Consider the following 22,042-nt stretch of genomic DNA (forward strand, 5'->3'; position numbering starts at 1 on the left):
CTAAGAATCTCCTTTCTTAATGGGTTAAAGAGGGAGACTTATTGTGCATAGGCCCATGTGGTTTGGCCCAACAACACACTAAAAGCCCACGTAAATTGGGCCGGTCTTTCAACCTACGGAGACATGCACTATAAAACAAAAGCCGAAACGTATTGCACAAAAAACGCAAAAAAGAGTGGCGCTGGGGAGCTGTGCGAGAGTTTTTCGCCTGAGACAAACATAAAAAATGAGAATGCGTGCGTAGAGTGCGCCTTGCAACGCGGGGAGAGAAGAGAAAGAGGCTTTTCTTCAATATTCTTTCTTGTCTTTGGCCGTGATTTTTTACAAGAAAGAACAAAGGCTTTTATTAATCGAGAATAAACTTGAGTTTTCTCTAGGAGGTGTCTTTGGGTGTTGTGACAACATATTTACCATACAAAAGAAAATGACAATATTTGATACGTGAAAAATAGATTACTTTGCTTGCTCTTAGTCAAGTTTTGATTATGGTTAATTAATTTATGAGGAAAATTAAACTTCAATGACTAAAATCTACCTCTCAGTGGAAGTCAGAAATATTATTCATTAATAGGATCTATTAGAGCTTATTACACATATCATTATGATGTTAATTAATTTGGTCTTATTCTTGATAATACAAGCTCCAATCTATATCTCTCTACGCTCATCCCCATGTAACTGAGGCTGCAACAACAGAAAGAATTACAGGTTAGAAGTTAGAATGAAGACTACAAATCCAAATAGGAATAGCAATAATCAAACATGCCATGCATGAGACGACAACATGTATTTACCCAAAAAGAAGGCACATGGAGACAACAAAAAATTTGGTTTGTCTTTGGTTGAAACTCACAAGAGTTATTGTTGAAACCTAGCCAGCTGCTAACAGGCTTTATGGGTCGAGTTTGTCACATGTTGATTTATGTGTATGAGAAATGTTATACACACTTTCACTTCTTATATTTTCAAATGTACATTTTTTAACATGATAGTAAAATTACTATTACATTTTAGATTGGTCATTATTGAAATTTTGGATCACTATCACGTCAAAGAGAATGCATTTGAGTGTGTGTAACATTTCTCTTATGATTATAAGATTATATGGGTCGACACAAACACAAATCATTTAATCAATTAATGTGGCAAACCCTTCAATCTTAACACGACTTGATTAACTAAGCAGCGGATATCACATGACTTTGTTGGACTGACAATAACATATATAGGAATAGAATTTTAAGTGCATGAGTTGGAATAGATATAAATTTATGATTGAATTCATATATATATATACTTACCATTCCGAGAAAGAGTGAAATTTTTGTCGGCGCCGACATGCCACGCAAAGTAACCGAGCAATCCGTTTCCCTTAGCATATGTAACCTTAGTATAGATGCTCTGCGTATCATCATAGCCAATCCACGTCATCCCGGCATAGCAATAGTCTGTAACAATCGTCGAATTGTACACTGCCGTGACATTATTATTGCTTATAAAATCCTTGATTCCGCTATAAGTTATGGACCCATCTGGTGATATGGATGTAACCGCTCCATTAGCCGGAGAAAATATTTCGTGGTTATTAGCATTTGCTAGAAGCCATGCGTAGCCATAAAATGGAACGCCGAGGACTAATTTTTTGGCTGCCACACCTGCCTGAATCCAATTTTTAACGCCGGTGTCGCCGCTGACTTGGCTTGTTGGATTGTACAATGCAGTCGGCGGTCCGGTCACGTTCGGTGACCAACCGGGGCCATAAAAGTCATAGGCCATTAGGTTGATCCAGTCCATGGTGTTTGATATGGCCTGAAAGGGATAATTCACGGTGTAATAGTTTGAATTGTAAAAGAATGCGCCGGATAGAAGCAACGCCGTGTTGTTGGTGCTGCTGGATTCATTGGCGATGGCTGCTCGCCATTCCGTGAGGAGTGAGCCGAGGTTAGTCATTTCCGTGGCGGAGGAAGGGTATTCCCAGTCGAGGTCAAGGCCATGAAAGCTGTAATTCCTAGCAAGCCGTATGGAGGAATCTATGAATGTTTTACGGGAGCAGTTTTGGCTAGCCATCAAAGCGAAGGTTGAAGGACTACAGCCTCCGCCGCCGATGGATAAAAGGGTTTTGACTGAAGGGTTCTTTTGCTGCACGGTTTGGGTGAAGGTTGAGAATGGAACTGCGTTTGTGGAAGAAATGGTGACTTCGTAGCTGGTGGAGTCGAGATCGGCAAAGGCACAAAAGAGATGGGTAAAAAGGGTGGAATCTATGCTGGACACCGGGAATCCAAGGCCGGGAAACCAGTATGCGCCCTTCACGACAGTTGTCTGCCCTGCAAAGAGGTGAAGTTGGAGAAGGAAAAGGAAGGTTGAAAGCACATATACAAATGTTTTCGAAGCCATTGCAAGGGAATTGTAGGCAGCGTACTATTCCTTAGAGCTTTGAGATCATATGCATATATAGCATTTTTTTTTTTTTTTTTTTTCGATTTTGCATTAATAATCTGATTTTTTTTTTTTTCTTTGACTGTACAATATATATTAAGGGAATTGTAGGCAGCGTACACTTCCTTGGAGCTTTGAGATCTTACCTATATATATTGCGTATAAGATAGTGTGGTTGAAATGCGGTGGTTAAGTGTTAATTACGTACGTATAGCTTGCTTTGGTCTAAAATGTCAGCTTAAAATTTTCCAAAGAAAAGAAGATGGACAAAGGATACCAGGGTTTAACCAAACTAATATCTAACAATTTTAAGGTTTTTAATATGGTTAGGCCTTAGCAATTAGTATAAGAGCAAAATAGGGGTTAAAGTTAGTTGTTATTAACTAAAACCGTTAACCATAACTGTCAAGCTAGCACATGGAGGGGGGCTCTCAACTTTGGGGCAGGGAGTAGTGTATATATGATAAGCCAATGATTTCTTAGCGATCAGGCTGTCCATATGGTCCCTTCTCCAAGCAGTAGAAACCAACAAATTAATTAAACGGATATATTTTGTGGAATATTATTTCACAATGTTATATATGTCGGTGATGAACTGGCTAAATGGTCAATGGGGAGGAGGCACTAGATTGGTCCATTTTGTATGTGGTGGAGAACGTTGACGCTTTGCTGCCTAATACTTTGTATTTTGACAGTGAAGATATCACTTACCCCAATTGATAGGCTTCCTCTATCTTCCACGCTCTCGTATCTTGATGTTGACAAATATGAAAGATGGTTCTTGTTTTTTTGTGATTTAATAATATTGTAAGTTGTTTCTTTTCCCTTTAATGATACTCTTGAAATAATGATGAATACTTTTATGAATCACATTGAAAATTAGGGCTGAAAAGCGGGGCGTTTAACCAAATACGAAAGTCTCTATTTATAAGCTAGTAAACGAATGATACAAGTGTGATAATCAAATTCTCAAGATTTGGTTACATTTATAGGATTTGATTACTATCAATTCCTAAAGAAAGAATATTATGATATCAGTCAAATATAAAAAATATATTTTTTCCATATATTCTAAAATTTATTAATAAATCATCCGTGTATTTATCATTCAAAACATTTAACAACTCTCTTGTGCGGGCAGACATTATCATGCAGTTGAAGGAGGAAGACATTTGAACATCTTTAGTAAATGTTGTGGGCTTTTGCTGTATATATAGTTGACACTTACAAGCTAGGGTCCATTACGAGAGAGGTACTCTTTGCATCTCATGCACAAGAGTCCTAATCATCATCAAAGCCCTCCAGCACGTCATGCACATTTCGTGACATTGCAGAAGGATTAGTATGCATGTGAGCCACATCACTACATAAAAAGTCCAAATAGTGTGGTTTTTTTACGAAAAAACGTTACTTTTTAAAAGGTAACGCAAAAAATGCGACGCTTTAACAACGTTAAAATATAAGAGGTTGTAAAATCTAGAATAGTGACATTTAGGTTCAAATGTCACTAGTTGAGAAATTTTTCATAAAAAATGTCACCTTATAAAAGAGGGAGAAATTGTTGAAGCGTCACATGATGTGCATGACAAGCAATAAATTAGGCTTATAAAATGATAGGGACTCTTGGGTTGGAACAAGAAATTATAGTACCTCTTGTATTTAGTTTTGAGATATGCTTATTCCATCCCTAATGTCTTCTTCTTCTAATTCTTACACGTTCCCTAATGTGTCTCTAGTTTATATTAAACTTGGTAACTATATCTAATGGTTAATTAACTCAAAATGATTGATATGGACTCTTGTTTGAACCATATAGCAAACTTCCATAACATTTACAATTCTTCATTAATTACTACTACGGCTGTAATCGAGTCGAGCCGAGTTGGCCTTTAGGATTTTAAGACTCGCTCGATTATGAAGATGCTTATTCGAGCCGAGCTTGAGTTCAACCTGAGCTATGAAATGTGAGTTCAAGCTTAGCTCGTTTAAATCTTGAGTGAGTTAAGCTCTAGTTCTTTGAGAATGCTATTCGAGCCGGGCTCAACTTGAGCTCGACCTAGGCTATTAAATTCTTTAATATATGATTCGAGCAAAGTTAAATCTCGAATTTTAAAACAACATTTACACATTTATCTATAGTATAAATATATAATACAAAACTATATAAGACATATTATTCAATATAACATATACCTATAGTCTATAGGTAGTAAATTAACAATATATTATTATATATAACTAGATAGTAGAAACTATAGCATATGTATAATGTGGGCAAATTATAAATATAGTTATACTTGAAGAAGAAAAAAGAACCTAGTTTGGCTATTATATTTGGATGCTCTACTAGTTAGTGTGTTAATATATATATATATATATATATATATATATATGAACGAGCTAACGAGTTGGTCAAGCTTTAAATTAGCTGAGCTCGTGAGCCCTTATCAAGTTTTCTTGAGCGAGTCGAGTATGTATCATTTACTAATCGAGTGGGTTTCTACAGTATCGAGCTCGAGTTCAGGTCAAGCTAAACCGAACAGGTTGTCAACCAGATTGATTTATTTATAGCCCTAATTGCATGATAGTATGTAATATGTATATGTGCGTATAACCCATTCCCTTCCTTATAATAGGAAAAATTTCAAAAAAAATCACAAAAAGTTACATGTAGCATCTTTCCTATTGCTTCCCTAAACATTGGGAATGTTACAATACTACCCAATGTATAGGGAACCAAAAGAGTTTCCATATACATTATTTTACTATAAATATTTCTTTTCCCTCTCTCATCTTCCATATTTTTGCCTTTTATTGAGGATTGTGTTGAAATTTTATAAAAAAAAATGTGAAGGTATGTATGACACTTGTATTTTGTAAAGAAATAATATTTTAATATTATATGAAAATGTAAGGGAATTTATTATGAATTATATTTGGACATGAAAGTAAAAAATAGTTTTATTTCCTAAACTTAGAGAAAATCAAAGATAAATTGCTGCTGGTATGCTTTTGATTGTTAAATACACCGATAATTGAATGAGTCCAAAATATATAATAGGTGTAATAATGAGGGGCGCCCATCAGTTCGCAAGCCCAACTATATGGACAAGGATCCTCTCCAGTCCAAAATGGACTGGAGAGGATCCAGTTGATGGCTATGATTTCTCTTTAGAGATCCTAAGGCCATCAACCTGCCATGTAGCGTATTAAAAAAATAATATTATTTTATTATTTTACTTTTAAAAATAAATAAAAAACAAAATAATAAAAATTAAAAACAAATATAAAAAAAAAAAAAAAAAAAAAAAAAAGGTGGCTGGCCACCCCATGTTGGCCACAGGGGGTGGCCGGCCACCACATTTTGGGGAATGGGGGTGGCGTCGCCACCCCCATGGGCCGGTTGGGGGTGGCCGAAGCCACCCCCAAAGGCCAAATCAAAAAAATAAAAATAAAAATTGATTTGGCCCTTAGGGGTGGCCGGACCACCCCCAAGGGCCATGGCCACCCCCAAAAGCCAAGCGGTGGCCATTGGGGCTGGATCGGCCACCCCCAAGGGCCTTTGGGGGTGGCCGATCCACCCCCAAGGGCCTTTAGGGGTGGCGTCGGCCAGCCCCATGGGCCGGTTGGGGGTGGCCGAAGCCACCCCCATGGCCCTTGGGGGTGGTTCGGCCACTCCAAGGGCCAAATCAATTTTTTTTTTTTTTTTTTTTTTTTTTTTTTTTTTTTGATTTGGCCTTTGGGGGTGGCCAAACCACCCCCAAGGGCCACCGGCCACCCCGTGTGGCCAACATGCCACCCTTTTTTTTTATATATATATTTGTTTTTAATTTTTTATTATTTTGTTTTTTATTTATTTTTAAAAGTAAAATAATATTATTTGTTTAATACGCCACGTGGCGGGTTGATGGCCTTAGGATCTCTAAGGAGAGATCCTAGCCATCAATTGGATCCTCTCCAGTTCATTTTGAACTGGAGAGGATCCTTGTCCGAGATGCGCATGACAAGCGGTAAATTAGGCTTAAAAAAATGATAGGGACTCTTGGATTGGAACACGAAATTATAGTACCTCTTGTAAGGCTCTGTTTACTTCGTTGTAAAATAGTTTTCAAAAAATGATTTTTGTATTTTACGGTGTTTACTTCAACGTAAAATAGTGGTCAACAAAAAATATTTTCTTTTTGACCGAAAATTCTTTTCAATTTTTGGAAAATGGTTTATGATTTTGAAAACCGTAAACCATTTTCTGACTATGAGCATCTCATTCTTAAATCGACAAACCTTGCCAAGACCCGACCAGAATCTTGCCGAGACTTACCCGGGACCCGCTTGGGACTTGACCCGAACTCACCCAGGGCTCGCTCGGGACCGCACTAGGACCTGCCCGGGACCTAACCGGACCTGAACGGGACCCACCCTGACCTACCCAAGACCTGCTCGAGACCTGACTGGAACCCGTTCGAGACTTGCCCAGGACCCGCCGAGGACCTAACTGAGACCCGCCCAAGACTTGACCGAGCCTTGACCGGACTCACCCGAGACCAGACCGAGACCTACCCGGGACTTGCCAGGGACCCCGCCAAGACCTACCTAAGACTTGACCGGGACCCCGCCGGGGACTTGACCGGGACCCGCCCAAGACTTGCCCAGGACCTGACCGAGACTTGCCCGGGACCTAACCGAGACCTAACCGGGACTTGACCGGGACCCACTCGGGACTTGCTCGGGACCCTGCTGAAACCCACCAGGGACTTGACCAGGACCCACCCGAGACTTAACTGGACCTGCTTGGGACCCGCTCTGGACCTGACTAGGACCCGCCCAGGACTTGACAGGGACCTGCATGGAACTTGACCGGGACCCGACCGGGATTTGCCAGGGACCTGCCCGGGACCTGACCGAGACGGGACTCACCTGGGACGCACTTGGGACCTGATCGGGACTTGCCTGGGACTTGACTGGGACCTGCCCAGGACCCCGCCGGGACCCACCTAGGGCTTGCTCGGGACCTGCCCGGGACCTTGTCGGGACCTACCCTAGCCTGGACCAAGACCTGCCCAATACTTGACCAGGACCTAATTGGAACTTGACCGGGACCCACCCGGGACTTGCCTGGGACCCGCCCGAGACTTCACTGGACCTACCCGGGACTTGCCCTGGACCTGATCGGGGCTTGCCCGGGACTTGACCGGGACCTGCCCAGGACCCCGCTGGGACCCGCCTAGGACTTGCCCAGGACTTGCCAGGGACCCTGCCAGGATTTGCGCGAGACTAGACCGGGACCCACCAAAATTTTTTTTAATAAGGCCCAAAAAAAATTTTAATAAGGCCTATTTTTTTTTTTTTTTTTTTTAACTTAAGGCCTAACTTTTTTTTTTTTTTTTTAAATAAGGCCCAAAATTTTTTCCCGTAAAAATTTTTTTTTCTTTTTTTTTCGGCTCTTTAGAATTTTTTTTTATTAAAAAAAAAAAATTTGGTTTTTTTTTTTTTTTTTTTTTGAACTAAAGACTACCGTAAGGGCCAAAAAAGTAAACATTTGAATGTAAGGGCCAAAAAAAGAAAAAAAACTTAATGGGTATGGCCCAAAATAATACGAATAGGGCCAAAATTCTTTATTAGATAGGACAAAAAAAATTAAAAATATGGCCAAAATTTTTTTGGGAGAGGCCAAATGACTAAAATTAAAATTTTACTTTTTTTTTTTCCTTTTTTTTTGGGGGAGGGGGGGCCATGAACTACCCCCGGTCTCCCCCTCCCTACATCACTAGGTGTAATAATATTGTTGGGGTGCCATCACTTGATAAGTGCAGCTATATGCAGTTGAATGTTACGATCCACAGCACTAACAACACGTACCCTAAATGTATATATGAATATTTTTATGTGCATGTGAAAAATGAGAGAAAATGCAACTAAAACTAAAAATCCGGTCGTGAGAGATAAACTCCCTCACCAATCTACTACTCCTCGGCCCGAAGGTCAAGAGACAATTCCATTCTCGACCCAAAGGCCAGGACAAAAAGAATAAAAAATCAAAAAACAAAAAAATTCCCACAAGCAGCAGTAGAGGAACACGACATCGTAGACATCCCTAGGAAGACACGCCTTACTAATAAAGACGATCATATTTCACGTTGAAGAAACTACATCTAGATCTAAGAAACTAGATCTAAAGCAAACCTGCAAAAAGCGTAGACCGGAGGGAACCATAGCTCCACTTAGATATATTAACTACTCTTTTAGTTTATATTTTCTCAATGTGGGACATAAGCGTCACAAGTGCATACACAACAAAAAAAATATTACTTACCTAAGTGGTCCAAAATGAGGAAAAAAAAACCTAAATTATTATTATTATTATTATTTAACGAATTTAAAGATAAAATTACAATTTTTTTTTTTTTTTTTTTGGGTAAAGGCATTGGGGCTGGCGGCGGCCACCCCATAGTTCCGTCATTGCCTCAAATTCAAGGTGTAGATGAAATTTTGATTTTTGAGTCATGCAAGTGCCCAATACTCGGAGAAGGGTTCTCTTCAAACGGAAAGGAGCCGGTCCTTTAATTTAAGAAAATAAAATTGTCCAAAACAATAATAATAATTTTACTATTCTAAAAACAAGGAAAAGACTCTCCTCCATTTCATTTTAAACGGAAAAGATCCAATTTGCCAATAATACTCCTAAGAAACGAGAATAATGCTCTCCATTTCATTTAAAATGAAGAGTATCCATTTCGTTAGTGTAAAAAAAGGGGTAAACACGATTCCTTGAAGCTATCAAAAGAGGGAGCTAGCATTAATTAGCTATTAGATTTTTTTTTTTTTGGAGTTATTTATCTGAGTATTTCTTGGATCATAACATATACTACGAATGAAAATTATGTATAAGATAATGGATTTGAATTTCAAACAAATAGATATATGCCAATAGAGATAAATTGTACAAGCACAGCGATTTATTGTGCTGGAAGAACAAATTTTTATATATTATAGTACCTCTGGTATTGTCATTATATTGTAAATGATCGATATGGACTCTTGTTTGAACTATATAGCAAACGTCCATAACATTTACAGTGCTTCATTAATTACTACACATGTTGAAACATCTTCATCCCTTCAATTGCATGATAGTATTAGCTAGTAGGGGAATGTTAGTTGCCCTCCTTATATATGTTCTTTTCGTGTCCTCCTGATTTTATGTGTAAATTATTTTATAAAAAAAAAAAAACGAAAGTTGCTCTTATTTCTCACTTAATTTTTATAAAATAATTTCTACCTAGAATGAGGAGAACACTAGGAGAGCACCTAGCATTTCCCGTATTAGTATATGCGCTTATGTCCCCCGAGCTTTTGGTTGTTAGAGCACATGCAATAGATGCCCTATATCCCATTTCCTTCTTTATGTTTATGAAAAATTTCAAAAAAAAAAAAAAAAAAAAGCTACAAAAACCTATTCACATCAAATTCTCTACATTTAACCAACCCCTAAGGGTTGCTACAGTTTTTTCCAATGTGTAGGGAACCACTTTTGGTTCCCTATCATTATTTTAATATAAACATTTATTTTTCCTCTCTCATATCTTTCATCTTTTTGTCTTTAATTGGAAATTGTGTTGAAATTTTGTGAACAAAAAAAAAAAAGTGAGGATAAGTAGGGAACTTGTATTTTGTAAAGAAATAATATTTTAATGGTATAGAGAAAGGTAAGAGAAGCTATTGTGAAACATATTTGGATAGGGAATTAACCAGCTGCTTAGCAACAGACACCCTGTAATCCATTGTCTTTCCTATATATAAGGAAAACATCGACTGTTGTGTGGACAATATAACAAAAGCCCATAACATTTGCATTCTTCATTACTAAAGATGTCGAAACATCTTCCTCCCCTTCAATTGCATGATAGCTAGTATATGTCTGGCCAAGCTTTTGGTTGTTAGAGTTTTTCATTATTAAATACGCATAGATGATTGAATGAGTCTAAATATATAGTATGTGTAATAGTGAGGGGGTTGGGCACCCATCAATTGGCAAGCCAGCTACATTCAATTGAACATTACTCCACAACATTAACAACACACTTAAATGTATATATGAATGTTTTTATGTGATATTGTAAAAAGGGTTGGACTGTATAATCACCTATTTTTGGAAGATAAAATTATACAATTTTTTTCAAATCTTAGTTATCTATTAATAATAAATGGATCGCACAAAAGCCGCATCAACATTGTTGTTAAAACATTAAATGTAAAATTTGAAAGGTTAAAATAAAGAGAGAGTGAGATAAGAGATTTGAGGTGTTTCAATCTTAAAGCTTGTATCCATTTTTTTATTTTATTTTTTTAAGGGCAAAAGGGGGCAACTAACTGTGGCTACTATATATGAGTGTGACTATGGTAGCACATGTCCATTGGGAACTGCTCAGGAGAGGCCTAGACGGCGGGAACCGCAAACGCTCCATCAAGACCAATTGAGTCATAGCGTGATTTAGTCCCACTAGGACATTAGTAGAACTTAATGCGACTAATACTAACCGGCTTGTGTGATTGATTCTCTAATATAGAGAGTCGAACACCTGCCATAGTACGTACCCAACCTCTTTGGAGATTTCATTGAGACCACTGAAGTACTACTGCCACTAGCTAGGTGGTGATAGGTGGTGATCATGTATCCACCGTTGGTTAGCGGTGAAAAGGCAAGGCGTTATTAACCACCCGCTAACCGCTAAACGCAATAACTGCTAATTGCCTATATATATATAACGTCGTTTCTATGGTAATACGATAATACTCTACTACATACGACATCGTTTCTTTTATATATATATATATATATATATATATTAAAAAAAATGTTTTAATTTTTTCTTTTGTTAGCGGTTATTAGGGATATTAACCTCTAACCGCCGATTAACAGCGTAGGCGGTTACGGTTAGCAGTTTTAGCCAATAACTGCTAACCGTAACTGTCTTTTCACCTTTACCATTAATTGGTAACACCTAATAAGGCTACGTTTAGTTTTATATTGAATTCGCATGAGAATGAATGATTTCAAATCCACATATATGGTTTTCTACTATTTTGGCTATATATGTCCAGGTGAATGTATGGGTGTCAAGGTGGTTACGGTTAGCGGTTATTGCCAATAACTGCTAACCGTAACCGCTTAGCGGTTAACGGTTAGCGGTTAACCGCCGGTTAGAGGTTAGTGAAATAGATAACCGCCCGCTAACCGCTTTTTCAAAATTAAACTTTTTTTTTGGGCTTCTTTTTTGGGCGTTTTTGGGCTTTTTTTTTACCTTTTTTTTTTTGTTTTTTTTTTTGTTTTTTTTTTTTTTGTATTTTTAGTGTCTTCTTGGGCCCAATTGCTATAAAAAGAGCCCATATTGAAAAATCAAAAATATTTGACCCAAAATTTACATTTACTTGTACTTTAAAAAAATTTCCTTAAATATTAAATCATAACGGGTTAACTTTTTTTTAAAAAAAAAAAAAAAAAGAAAAAAGAAACAACATATAAAATAAAATAAAATAAATAAATAAATAAATCAACACAACATATAAAAAAAAAGTTCAGAATTCAGACAACTGTCACAACATATAATGATAATACATTAATACTTAAATTGTGTTTATAAGTAACACATTGGTCATTGTTTAATCCAATGTCAATTACTTAATTTGATATTATACGAATCATATCATCATTGTACAGTAATAATATGATTTACTTGAAGTCTTGAATAAAGTATTTGAATTGTCATTGAATCATATGATTAAGTATTGATATTATACATTTATATTATTCATATACATATGTAGACTTATATAAGTCCTTATAACATATATAGACTTATAAGTTTATAACATACATTGGAAATAAGTCTCTAGATATTTAATTGTTGTATTAGTATGAATTGGTATACTTATGCGTTATGCCATATTATATATGTATAATTTGTTATTATATAATCAAATGATTTAATGATCAATTGATCATGTGATATAATCATATAAATTATAGTGATAATATATTAATACTCAAATTGTAATTTTATTATTTTAAAAAAAAAATTGTGATTTAATGATCAAGTGATTATATGATATAATCATTTAAATTATAGTGATAATATATTAATACTTAAATTGTGATTTAATTATTTTTTTTAAAAAAAATTGTGATTTAATGATCAAGTGATTATGTTATATGTATAAATATTTTTATAATTATAATTATAAAAATATATTATATTAAAAGGCAGTTAGCGGTTAGCGGTTACGGTTAGTAAACCCAATAACCGCTAGGCGGTTATAGCGGTTAGGCGGTTAGCAGTTAGTGGGCGGTTTTTAACCGCCCGCATTGACACCCTAGTTTATCTCTCGTTGGGGGTTTTGTCATGGGTCTCCTGCATGGGGTCCAAGGTTTTTTCTTTTAATTCCTAACACTTACCAAAATGGCGTTGTTTTGGTAAATGTAAGGAAACCCTAATTTCAAGCAAAATGGCGTCGTTTTGCTTGCTTATTTTAATATGATTTTTTTTCCCAAAAATGGCATTTTGGTAACTTACCCTTGCCAAAACGACGTAGTTTTAAATTTTTCATCATATTTGATGGTAATGACTAACGGAGTGGCCAAATTGCAACTGTTTGGTAATTGGGGAGCTACTTTATCACTTTTGGAACATTAGGGGGTTAAAATGAAAACGGCTGGTAGTTTGGAGGGCTTTTTTATATTTTTCTCAAATTTTTTCTTTTTTCATAAAAGGGCATTGTAGTAACTTACCCATAACAAAACGACATTGTTTTGCAGTTTCAATCCAAACTGACGGTTTTGACTAACAGAGTGGCCAAAATGCAATAGTTTGGTAGTTTGGGAGGCTACTTTATCACTTTTGAAATATTATGGGGCTAAATTGAAAACGGCTGGTAATTTGGAGGGCTTTTTTATATTTTTCCCTATTAGAAACGAAGGAAGCAGTGATGCGTTCATACAGTCCTCCATACAACAAGCCAGGGATAACAACTTTGACGGCCTCCACCTCAACTGGCACTGCTGGAAGTACCAACCCACGCCCAACGACATGATAGACCTTTGCACATTCTTCCGTATGTGGGACAAAGCCGTAACTGCGGAAGTGAGTGACCACAAGAAGGAATGGTTGCTTCTAAACCGCAACGGTCTATCACAGGCCAAATATCATAAGTGACTTAGATTCGGCGAGCTATCCCGCTAACGCTATTTTACAGAACTTGGATTGGATCAACGTACGGGCATATGACTTCTATGACGCCTTGTCGAGTCCAGGGAAGACTGCACCACCTACTAAGTTGCACAATCCAAGAAAAATCAAATCATTTGAGAGCGTGGATACCGGCATTAGCGAGTGGGTTAGTGCAGTGTCAGAAAACAAATTAGTCATCGGCCTTTCATTTTTTGGCTACGAATGGCTACTGGAAGATGCTGGTAAACATGATTTTTTTTGAACCTGCTGAAGGATCGGGGAATGAAAACAGAGATGGCTACATATGATCTTATCAAGATATCAAAACCAAATCGAGCTTCAATCACGAGTTTAGGCCAGATTATGTTACAGATTATTACTATGGCGGCAACAACTGGATTGGTTATGATGATACGGACAGTATCACCACAAAGATTGCTTATTTCAAGCAAACGAAACTGCTTGGTTACTGTTAGAATATATGGAAAATATATTATATTTTCCATATATTCCATAATTATGCTGATATTAAAATATTCTCTATTTATGGGTTGATTGTAATCATATATTGAGATTGTAATCAAATCCTCCTTGATTTGATTACCAAACTTGTATTTAGACATTACCCTATAAATAGGGACCTTTGTATTGTAGGCATATCAAGTTAATGAGCACAATATAACCCTTAGGGGTATTCTGAGTGGTGGACGTAGGTGTCTAACACCGAACCACCCGAAAGTTTTTTGTGTTCATTTTCTCTATATTGCTTCCACATATTCCCTCATATTTATTATTTCAACATGGTATCAGAGCCATTGTATGATCCAATGGTCTGTGTATTTCTTTTTGGTATTTCTTTTTCTTCAATCTATTGTTTTGTTTCTTGAAAAAAAAAATTACTCTCATGCACGTTGAGAAGGGCGATCAGTGGCACAATAAGTCATCACCGGAGACGACCAGATCGTCTTCCTCCGGTAGCTTGCTAGATCGTCTTCCTCCGACCACATCTCCATCAGCACCGATCGCTGCCGCCACAAGACCTCAACCCCGAGGCGCCGGTTTGCCATCGCCTCTGCCGGACTCACCTTGCTGCACCTTCCTAGCCGTCCACGGCCCAGCTCATCTCTCCAGAGTGGTGGTCTCTCGCTCATGCCCAAACCGCCAGATCTGTCGGCGCCTCCATCACCGATCCTGGCCCACGATGCCCACAAGCCATCGCACCAGCCCACTGCCAGCCGAGCCTCGTGACAACCACAAAACCACCGCATCATTCCTGCTGGCCGTCGTTCATCAACCCACCACCGCCTGCTCCACACAAATCCACCGCCAAAAAGCCACCTCCTCCGGCGGATCTCACCCGCACCATGCCGTTAACAGACAAGCAGCACCGGCCTCTGCTAGCAACGCACACTGCCACATCTTTTGTTTATCATGCCGCTAATTAGTCTTTGCAGTGCGTCGATTCCTGGGTGTGTGCTCTTGTTTTTGTTTTGTTTCTTTGATTTTACGTCCAGTTCTGTTTGTAAAGTCAGCAAGGCATAAAAATAATAAAAAATAATAAAAAATAAAAAATTGCTGCGTGTGGTGTGGAGTGAGGAGAGAGAAAAGAAAGAAAAGAAAAGGAAAAAAAAAATTGCTGCATGTGGCGTGGAATGAGGAGAGATAAATGAAAGAAAAGAAAACGAAAAAGAAAAAAAATTGATGCGTATGGCGTGGAGTGAGGAGAGAGAAAAGAAAGAAAAGAAAAGGGAGAAAAGAGAAGGTGTCATCCAAGTGAGAAAAAAAAAAAAAAAAGAAAAAAAAAAAAAAAAAGAAAAAGAAAAAAAAAAGAAGAAGCAGTCCAAGTGGACCACATCACGTGCGCCACACGCCAGTCAGGTTCGGTGCGCCGATCTGATAACCGCCCAAGTGGCCTCATTTTCTTTTTATTTTTAGCCCAAGTTGGCCCCTTTTATTTTTGGCCCAAGTCAGCCCTGGCCCGTAGTCGGCCCTTTTTATTTTTGGCTCATAATCAGCCCTGGCCCGTAGTCAGCCCCTTTTTATTTTTGACTCATTGTCAGCCTTGGCCCGTTGTCGACCCCTTTTATTTTTGGCTCATTGTCAACCCTGGCCCGTTGTCAGCCCCTTTTGAAGTTTGGCTCGTTGTCAGCCCTAGCCCGTTATCGGCCCTTTTTGGAGTTTGGCCCGTTGTCGGCCTTTTTGAATCTGCATTCACCAGCCACCTGCCGCCGTTGCTGGTTGCCCGCTAGCCTCTATCTCCTCCGGCAGTCGTCATCATCTACGGTCCGTTCCCCACCTCCACCACTGCCGTCATCATTGTTTCGGATTTCAAACTCAAGGTTCCAAAATATTTTACCTTGAGTTTGAGAGGGGATGTTAGAATATATGAAAAATATATTATATTTTTCATATATTCCATAATTATGCTGATATTAAAATATTCTCTATTTATGGGTTGATTGTAATCATATATTGAGATTGTAATCAAATCCTCCTTGATTTGATTACCAAACTTGTATTTAGATATTACCCTATAAATAGGGACTTTTGTATTGTAGACATATCAAGTTAATGAGCACAATGTAGCCCTTAGGGGTATTCTGAGTGGTGGACGTAGGTGTCTATCACCGAACCACCCGAAAGTTTTTTGTGTTCATTTTCTCTATATTGCTTCCACATATTCCCTCATATTTATTATTTCAACAGTTACTTTGCGTGGCATGTGTGCGCCGACGACACTGATTGGACTCTTTCGCGAACAAGTTAGCATAAATTCAATTCAATGGATCGGTTTGGCAAACATGTTTAACCTGCTCCTACTCTTATTTTCATTTCTTCAAAAAAGAAAAAATATTTCTTTTTAAATTTTTTTATTTTATTTTTTACTTTTCCGTCACAAAAGTCAATACCTTCCTATCAAATCAATTATTTCTTATTACTATTCAAACAAAAACATTTATCACACTGCGAGCCAATATATCATGAATATATCTGTTCCAATTACTCCTGCATATAAAATTTTGGTATAAGCGCATGTGGTCTTCATTGTTTTGACTTCTAACGTGTAATTCTTACTGTTGACGCAGCTTCCAAAGAATGGAAAGGGCCGGCGGCAGGAACAGCTTGTATTATGAACAATAATCGTACGTATATGTCGTCGTGTGAAGCTTGTATTGTCAACAATAAGGCCGACGTGTTATTTGTAACATAAAAGCTTGTATTAAGGCCAAAAGTCAATATATGTTATGTGAAGCTTGTATTATCAACAATAAGTCCACGTATGACGTATGTGTTCTTTGTAACATAGAAGCTTGTATTAAGGCCAAAAATCAGATATGTTGTGTGAAGTTTGTATCGTATTATCAACAATAAGACCAATAATATATAAGACATGTTTTCCTATTTGTGTGGAAACATTATGGAACAATCTATTGATGAAATGATTTATTCCTGATAGGGTGGAAATCCGATGGAGGCAGGGGCGAAACTAGAATATTTAATTTGGGGGGCAAAAATAAAAAAAAATTAAAAAAATAAAAAAATTGCGGGGAGAGGGGGTGGGGGTTGGGGGGGACCACCCTATGGCTTCGGCTTCTGCCGGCCTTGGAAGTTTAAGAGGTGGTTAGAGTTGGGATTCTTCGCAAGCTTGTACACCTTCAAGAACTCTCGAACGGTGAGTGGGTGAGCATCCCTGAGAACTTTCGGCCAGAGCACCATGCTGGCAAAAAAGACCCTTCAGGCATTTGGCACGATTTGGTGGGGGGCCATGCAAAGATAAGCCAGCAATTCTCAGACTATCCTTGGGAAGGGTAGCCTGAAGCCTGCTTTGAACATATCTTCGTACAAGCACACTTCGTTCTCCTCGACGCGCACCACAGCACCAGTTTGGTCACTGTCGAAGCTCAGTTGTACGGTAGGAGGAATGAAGCAGTACTCTCGAATCTGAGGTTCGTCAGCAGTCGTCAATTTCGACTTCCACAAGGGTCGGTATGAATCACCCATTCCGTTAGATTCCGCACCGTCCTTGCGACCCATTAGGTACAGAAGCTCGAAGACTAACAGACAAGGAATAAGTGGGTACCCTTGTTGGATTAGAAGATGAGTAACACTCAGACAAAGCCGGTCTACTGCGGGTTCAATTAAGGGAAACAAAAGGTTCAGGTACTTGAGCACTGGGCTATCTGAGGCTACGAAAGGTTCAATACAAGGTACAGACTCGACCACAACTCTGAAATACACCACTCTCAGAAAGTAATACTGAGAAAAGTGGGTCAAATGGAAGCACGCCAGCAGGAAGATGAAAAATTTTGGTGTTTGGAGGATACGAAAATGGCTTCTATTGAGGTAAATATATGAAAGTGAAGAAATGATGAAAAAGAAAGCCTTTTGTAAGGTTTGTGAAGACAACGAATCGGCGGTGCGGCATTTAAAACCCTAGGGACTAGGGTTTCTCAAGAAAGAGCGCGCCGATTCGCTCCATTGTGCATAAGCTAACATATAGCAGCCATGTTTTCCAACCACGTGAAGCGTGACACGTTCCACTTAACCAGGAAATGAGGATCGTCTGACAAGTGAACCGTCAAAACTCTGAAGATCAATTCAGCATACTGTCACCGAGGACAGGTCAAGACTCTAAAAGCCGACCTATTTTCGAGAACATGAAATTTTCATAGTCATCCTGATAAGGAAATTGGGGGTAACTGTTGGGTCGTAGATCGGCCACATTAGGCCCAATAGTCCTCTAGACCCAGTCCAAGGCGAAGCCCACTAAGGACTAGGCTCAGACCAAGACTTAGTTGGCCCAACCAACTAATAGATTGATCCACCGAGGGTGGATTAGTCTTCTGGACGATAACCCGATACTTAAACAAAACACGCGTTCACGAGGAACACTCGGGAACGCACATTATTCACATACATCACATCCCTCCACGATCCACTCCACTAATATGGCACACGTGGATCATGGGGAAGTATGGGGCCTACAATGCCAGCAAGGCAGCTACTGCTAAACGCCTATAAAAGGGAGCTCTAACTCATTATTCGGTAATCTCAACTCTCTTGCTTGAATTCTCATTAAGCTTACACACTCTCCAACTAAATCATTGACTTAGGCATCAGAACTATCCCCCGCCGATAACCACCGGCAACTCTTATTCTAATCTTTCTTAGTCTTGCAGTTCGACGAATCCACAGATCTCATAGTAATCCACAAGAATTGTGCCACGTTATCCTCAAAAAGCTGTCATCAACACTCTCTACCATTCAAAAAGCAGAAAATGGGTCGACAACCAAATGCTGCTAAAAAAAATGCCCATTTGAAATTTCTTGAAAAATAGTACACGATCTTCGATCTCAGCTAGGGGTGTAAAAGAGCCGAGCTTGAGCGAGCTTCCCTTGTTCAGGCTTGGCTTGTTTAAATTTTGCTCGAGCTCGAGTCGAGCTTAAGGGCGAGCCAAAAAAATCGAGCTCGAGCTAATAATAAGTCGAACCGAGCCAACTCGCGAGCTGGCTCTTATATTTAATGTTTTTATTTTAAAAAAAATAAAATTAACTTCAAGTACTCTTAAACGGCTTAGGAAGTTAGTTTGCATATGAGTATTTACTTAACCTGGCTAGTCGAGTATGGAGCCTGAGTCAATACAGCAAGGTATTTGGTTTCAAAGAGAGGGGATATGCATCCTTTTATAGATAAGCAAACTTGGAGATTAATATTTTCTTAACCATGTGGGACAAGTTAACAAGTTGCATTCAGATTGCATTGGGACAACGCCCCCTACAAAAAACTATTTTTTCAACATCTCTCTCTCAATCCCCCTCACCAGTCACAGCGTATCTTCCATCTGAACTCTCATTTTCCACTCTCTCACTCTCGCTCATCAAGTGATAGTGTTTGAGTCTGTATGATTCTTCAATAGTTTATGCCTTTTGCAATCTCCCTCAATAGTTTCTGCTTGATTCTTCTTCCTTTCGTTTGGGTCTGCTCTAATTGAATCGAAATCTTTTTAATGATTGCTCTCTCTCTCTTTGATCGTGAAGGGTTTAGAATTTTTCATTCTCTAACGCTTAAATATAAATGCAATTTTAAGATTTTAATAATTATGAGATTTATAATTAATTATGTATTACTTAGTTTATATATATATATATATATATATATATATATATATATATATATATATATATATATACACGAGCTTATACGAGCTTGCTCACGAGGCTAGCCGAGTCGAGCCGAGCTTGCTTCGTTTAATATTCGAGCTAGGATTTGTGTTCATGGAGTGTTTCATTTAATATTCGAGTCGAGCACGAGCCGAGCCCGAGCTTACTCGCGAGACGCTTCACTCACTTAATAGCCCTAATCTCAGCACGATCGGCCAATTATTGTTATCTTTCTTTAATTTAATCTAAAATATATATATATATATATATATATATATATATATATATATATATCCTTTTTGACCATTTGATTTGTAGGTACGTAGCCTCATTACATACATCCCATTAATTAAACCCAAGCAGGATAAAAACTTTTTACAAATTGGTTTTTCGAAGGAAATTTCTATCCAAAACCCAAAGAAATTTATTAATTCTTTTAAGGGGTTATTAGCTACATTGTCACTACGCGTGCATCATGTGCATGAGGCATAATAAATATTGAAAGCTTTCATATTGTAAATGACATTAACAATACAGCACAAAAGTCGATAACATTTGCAATGCTTCTTCGTCTAGTTTAAGAGTATGCTTAAGATTACATTTAAAAAATAAAGTTTTTAAGTCAAAAAATGATTTTTGGAAAAAGTTTCAAAAGTATGTTTTAATCAATTTTTTATTTTTAGACTCTTAAAAGCACTTTCAATTTTTTTACCAAATGAAAAAAAAATTTTCTTCAAACAGACTTTTTGAATGTTAAACACACTTTTAGGACTCTCAAACGCACATCCAAACAAGCCTCAAGTCCTTGGTTGTTGCATATTTTCATGAATGTTAAATAAATATGAATGATTAAATGAGTCCAAATATATAGTAGGTGTAATAATGAGGGGAGGCCCATCAACTGGCAAGCCCAACTATATGCCGTTGAACATTACTCCATAACATTAACAACACATGCACTTATATGTATGAACGTTTCATATAATATTTAAATTTATGCACCTAAACATGGATTTGTCTTATAAGATATGGATAGGACATTTCTCGTATAATATAGCTTCTTGTTGGGTCCATAACGTCTCGTTGCCCCCTTATATATTATCTTAGTTGGATCAAGCTTATCTTGGTTGCGTCTCACTCAAAAAGAAGAAGAAATGAAATTCATATTGTCATTTATTAAGAATATTTGAGAATCGTTGTGAGGATTTAATTTTCTTTTAGAAATTGCAGAGATTCCTTCTAATAGACCAAATCATATATAGGAAATACTCCATTTGATCATCAGCCCACAGTATGGTGGAGCAATATTAATAACAGGTCCAATTTGAAGTGTATTAAGATAAACAAATTGAACAAAAATAACAGCGTACATTTATCACAACACTTATACCGTAGAACAGGATCCTTTCCAATTCATTTGAATTAGATAATATCTTGTTAGTTATATGAGACAAAAATATCATTCCATTATAACTAACTAAATATTATCTAGTTTAAATGAATAGGAGATGATCCTAATCCCCACAATCACATGGATAAAGTAAGAAAGTCTTCATTATTATATGGTTCCCCACGCGCAGTGTCTTAAATCAACTAAATACATGTAAAGTTCGACACATGGCATAAACCCAATTCAAGTTATCTCTAATATGGTATTTCACCCTAACCCATATCATTTTTTGTGTATCAATTCGTTGATTTTGAGAGTACGTACTTTACATAAAAAAAAATCAGACGAAAAAAATTACCTCAGATTTACAGCTTGGTAAGATGCTTTTGGGTAAGATAACAAATGAGAATCCCTTGTAATTGGGGTTTTCGAATTTTATTGAAATTCCTACTATATTCATCCCTATATAAACGGCCCAAATTTCAGTAAAAAGTAAACATCTCAATGGTTATTATTACAGCTCGCCACAATACGTCAACCTTAACAACCTTAACGGTCTCCACTTAAAAATGGGGTACAAAAACGGTTCGTTTTTGGCATCATTCGGGAACGCGACGAATGCGATGCTTTCCTTCGTTTTCTGTTCCAGAGCGCGAAGACAGAGAGACGGAGGGAGCGTCAGTTTTGTGCATCCATTGTCGACGAGTCCAAAGGTTTTATCTTTCGCTTCTGAGTTTTACTCCAAAGCTTTGTTCTTTGACGCCGGTTTCTGAATATTTCACCTTCATTTGCTTATGATAGAGATAAAAGATGTTACGGAGACCAAGAAATA

At 37.8% G+C, this 22,042-nt stretch overlaps 1 protein-coding gene across 1 annotated transcript; it reads right to left on the minus strand.

The window, feature by feature from the left end:
• Window positions 1-555: 555 nt before the first annotated feature.
• Window positions 556-2,394, minus strand: LOC132184895 (class V chitinase-like). The gene is made up of 2 exons (XM_059598684.2): window positions 1,302-2,394; window positions 556-684 (listed from the first exon to the last, which is right to left on the minus strand). Exons 1-2 carry the CDS (start codon window positions 2,392-2,394, stop codon window positions 665-667), a joined length of 1,113 nt encoding a protein of 370 aa, XP_059454667.2. The 3' UTR covers window positions 556-664.
• Window positions 2,395-22,042: the final 19,648 nt, after the last annotated feature.

The sequence above is a fragment of the Corylus avellana genome, chromosome 7, assembly GCF_965113065.1.
Source record: "Corylus avellana chromosome 7, dhCorAvel1.hap1.2, whole genome shotgun sequence".
NCBI classification, from domain to species: Eukaryota; Viridiplantae; Streptophyta; class Magnoliopsida; order Fagales; family Betulaceae; genus Corylus; species Corylus avellana.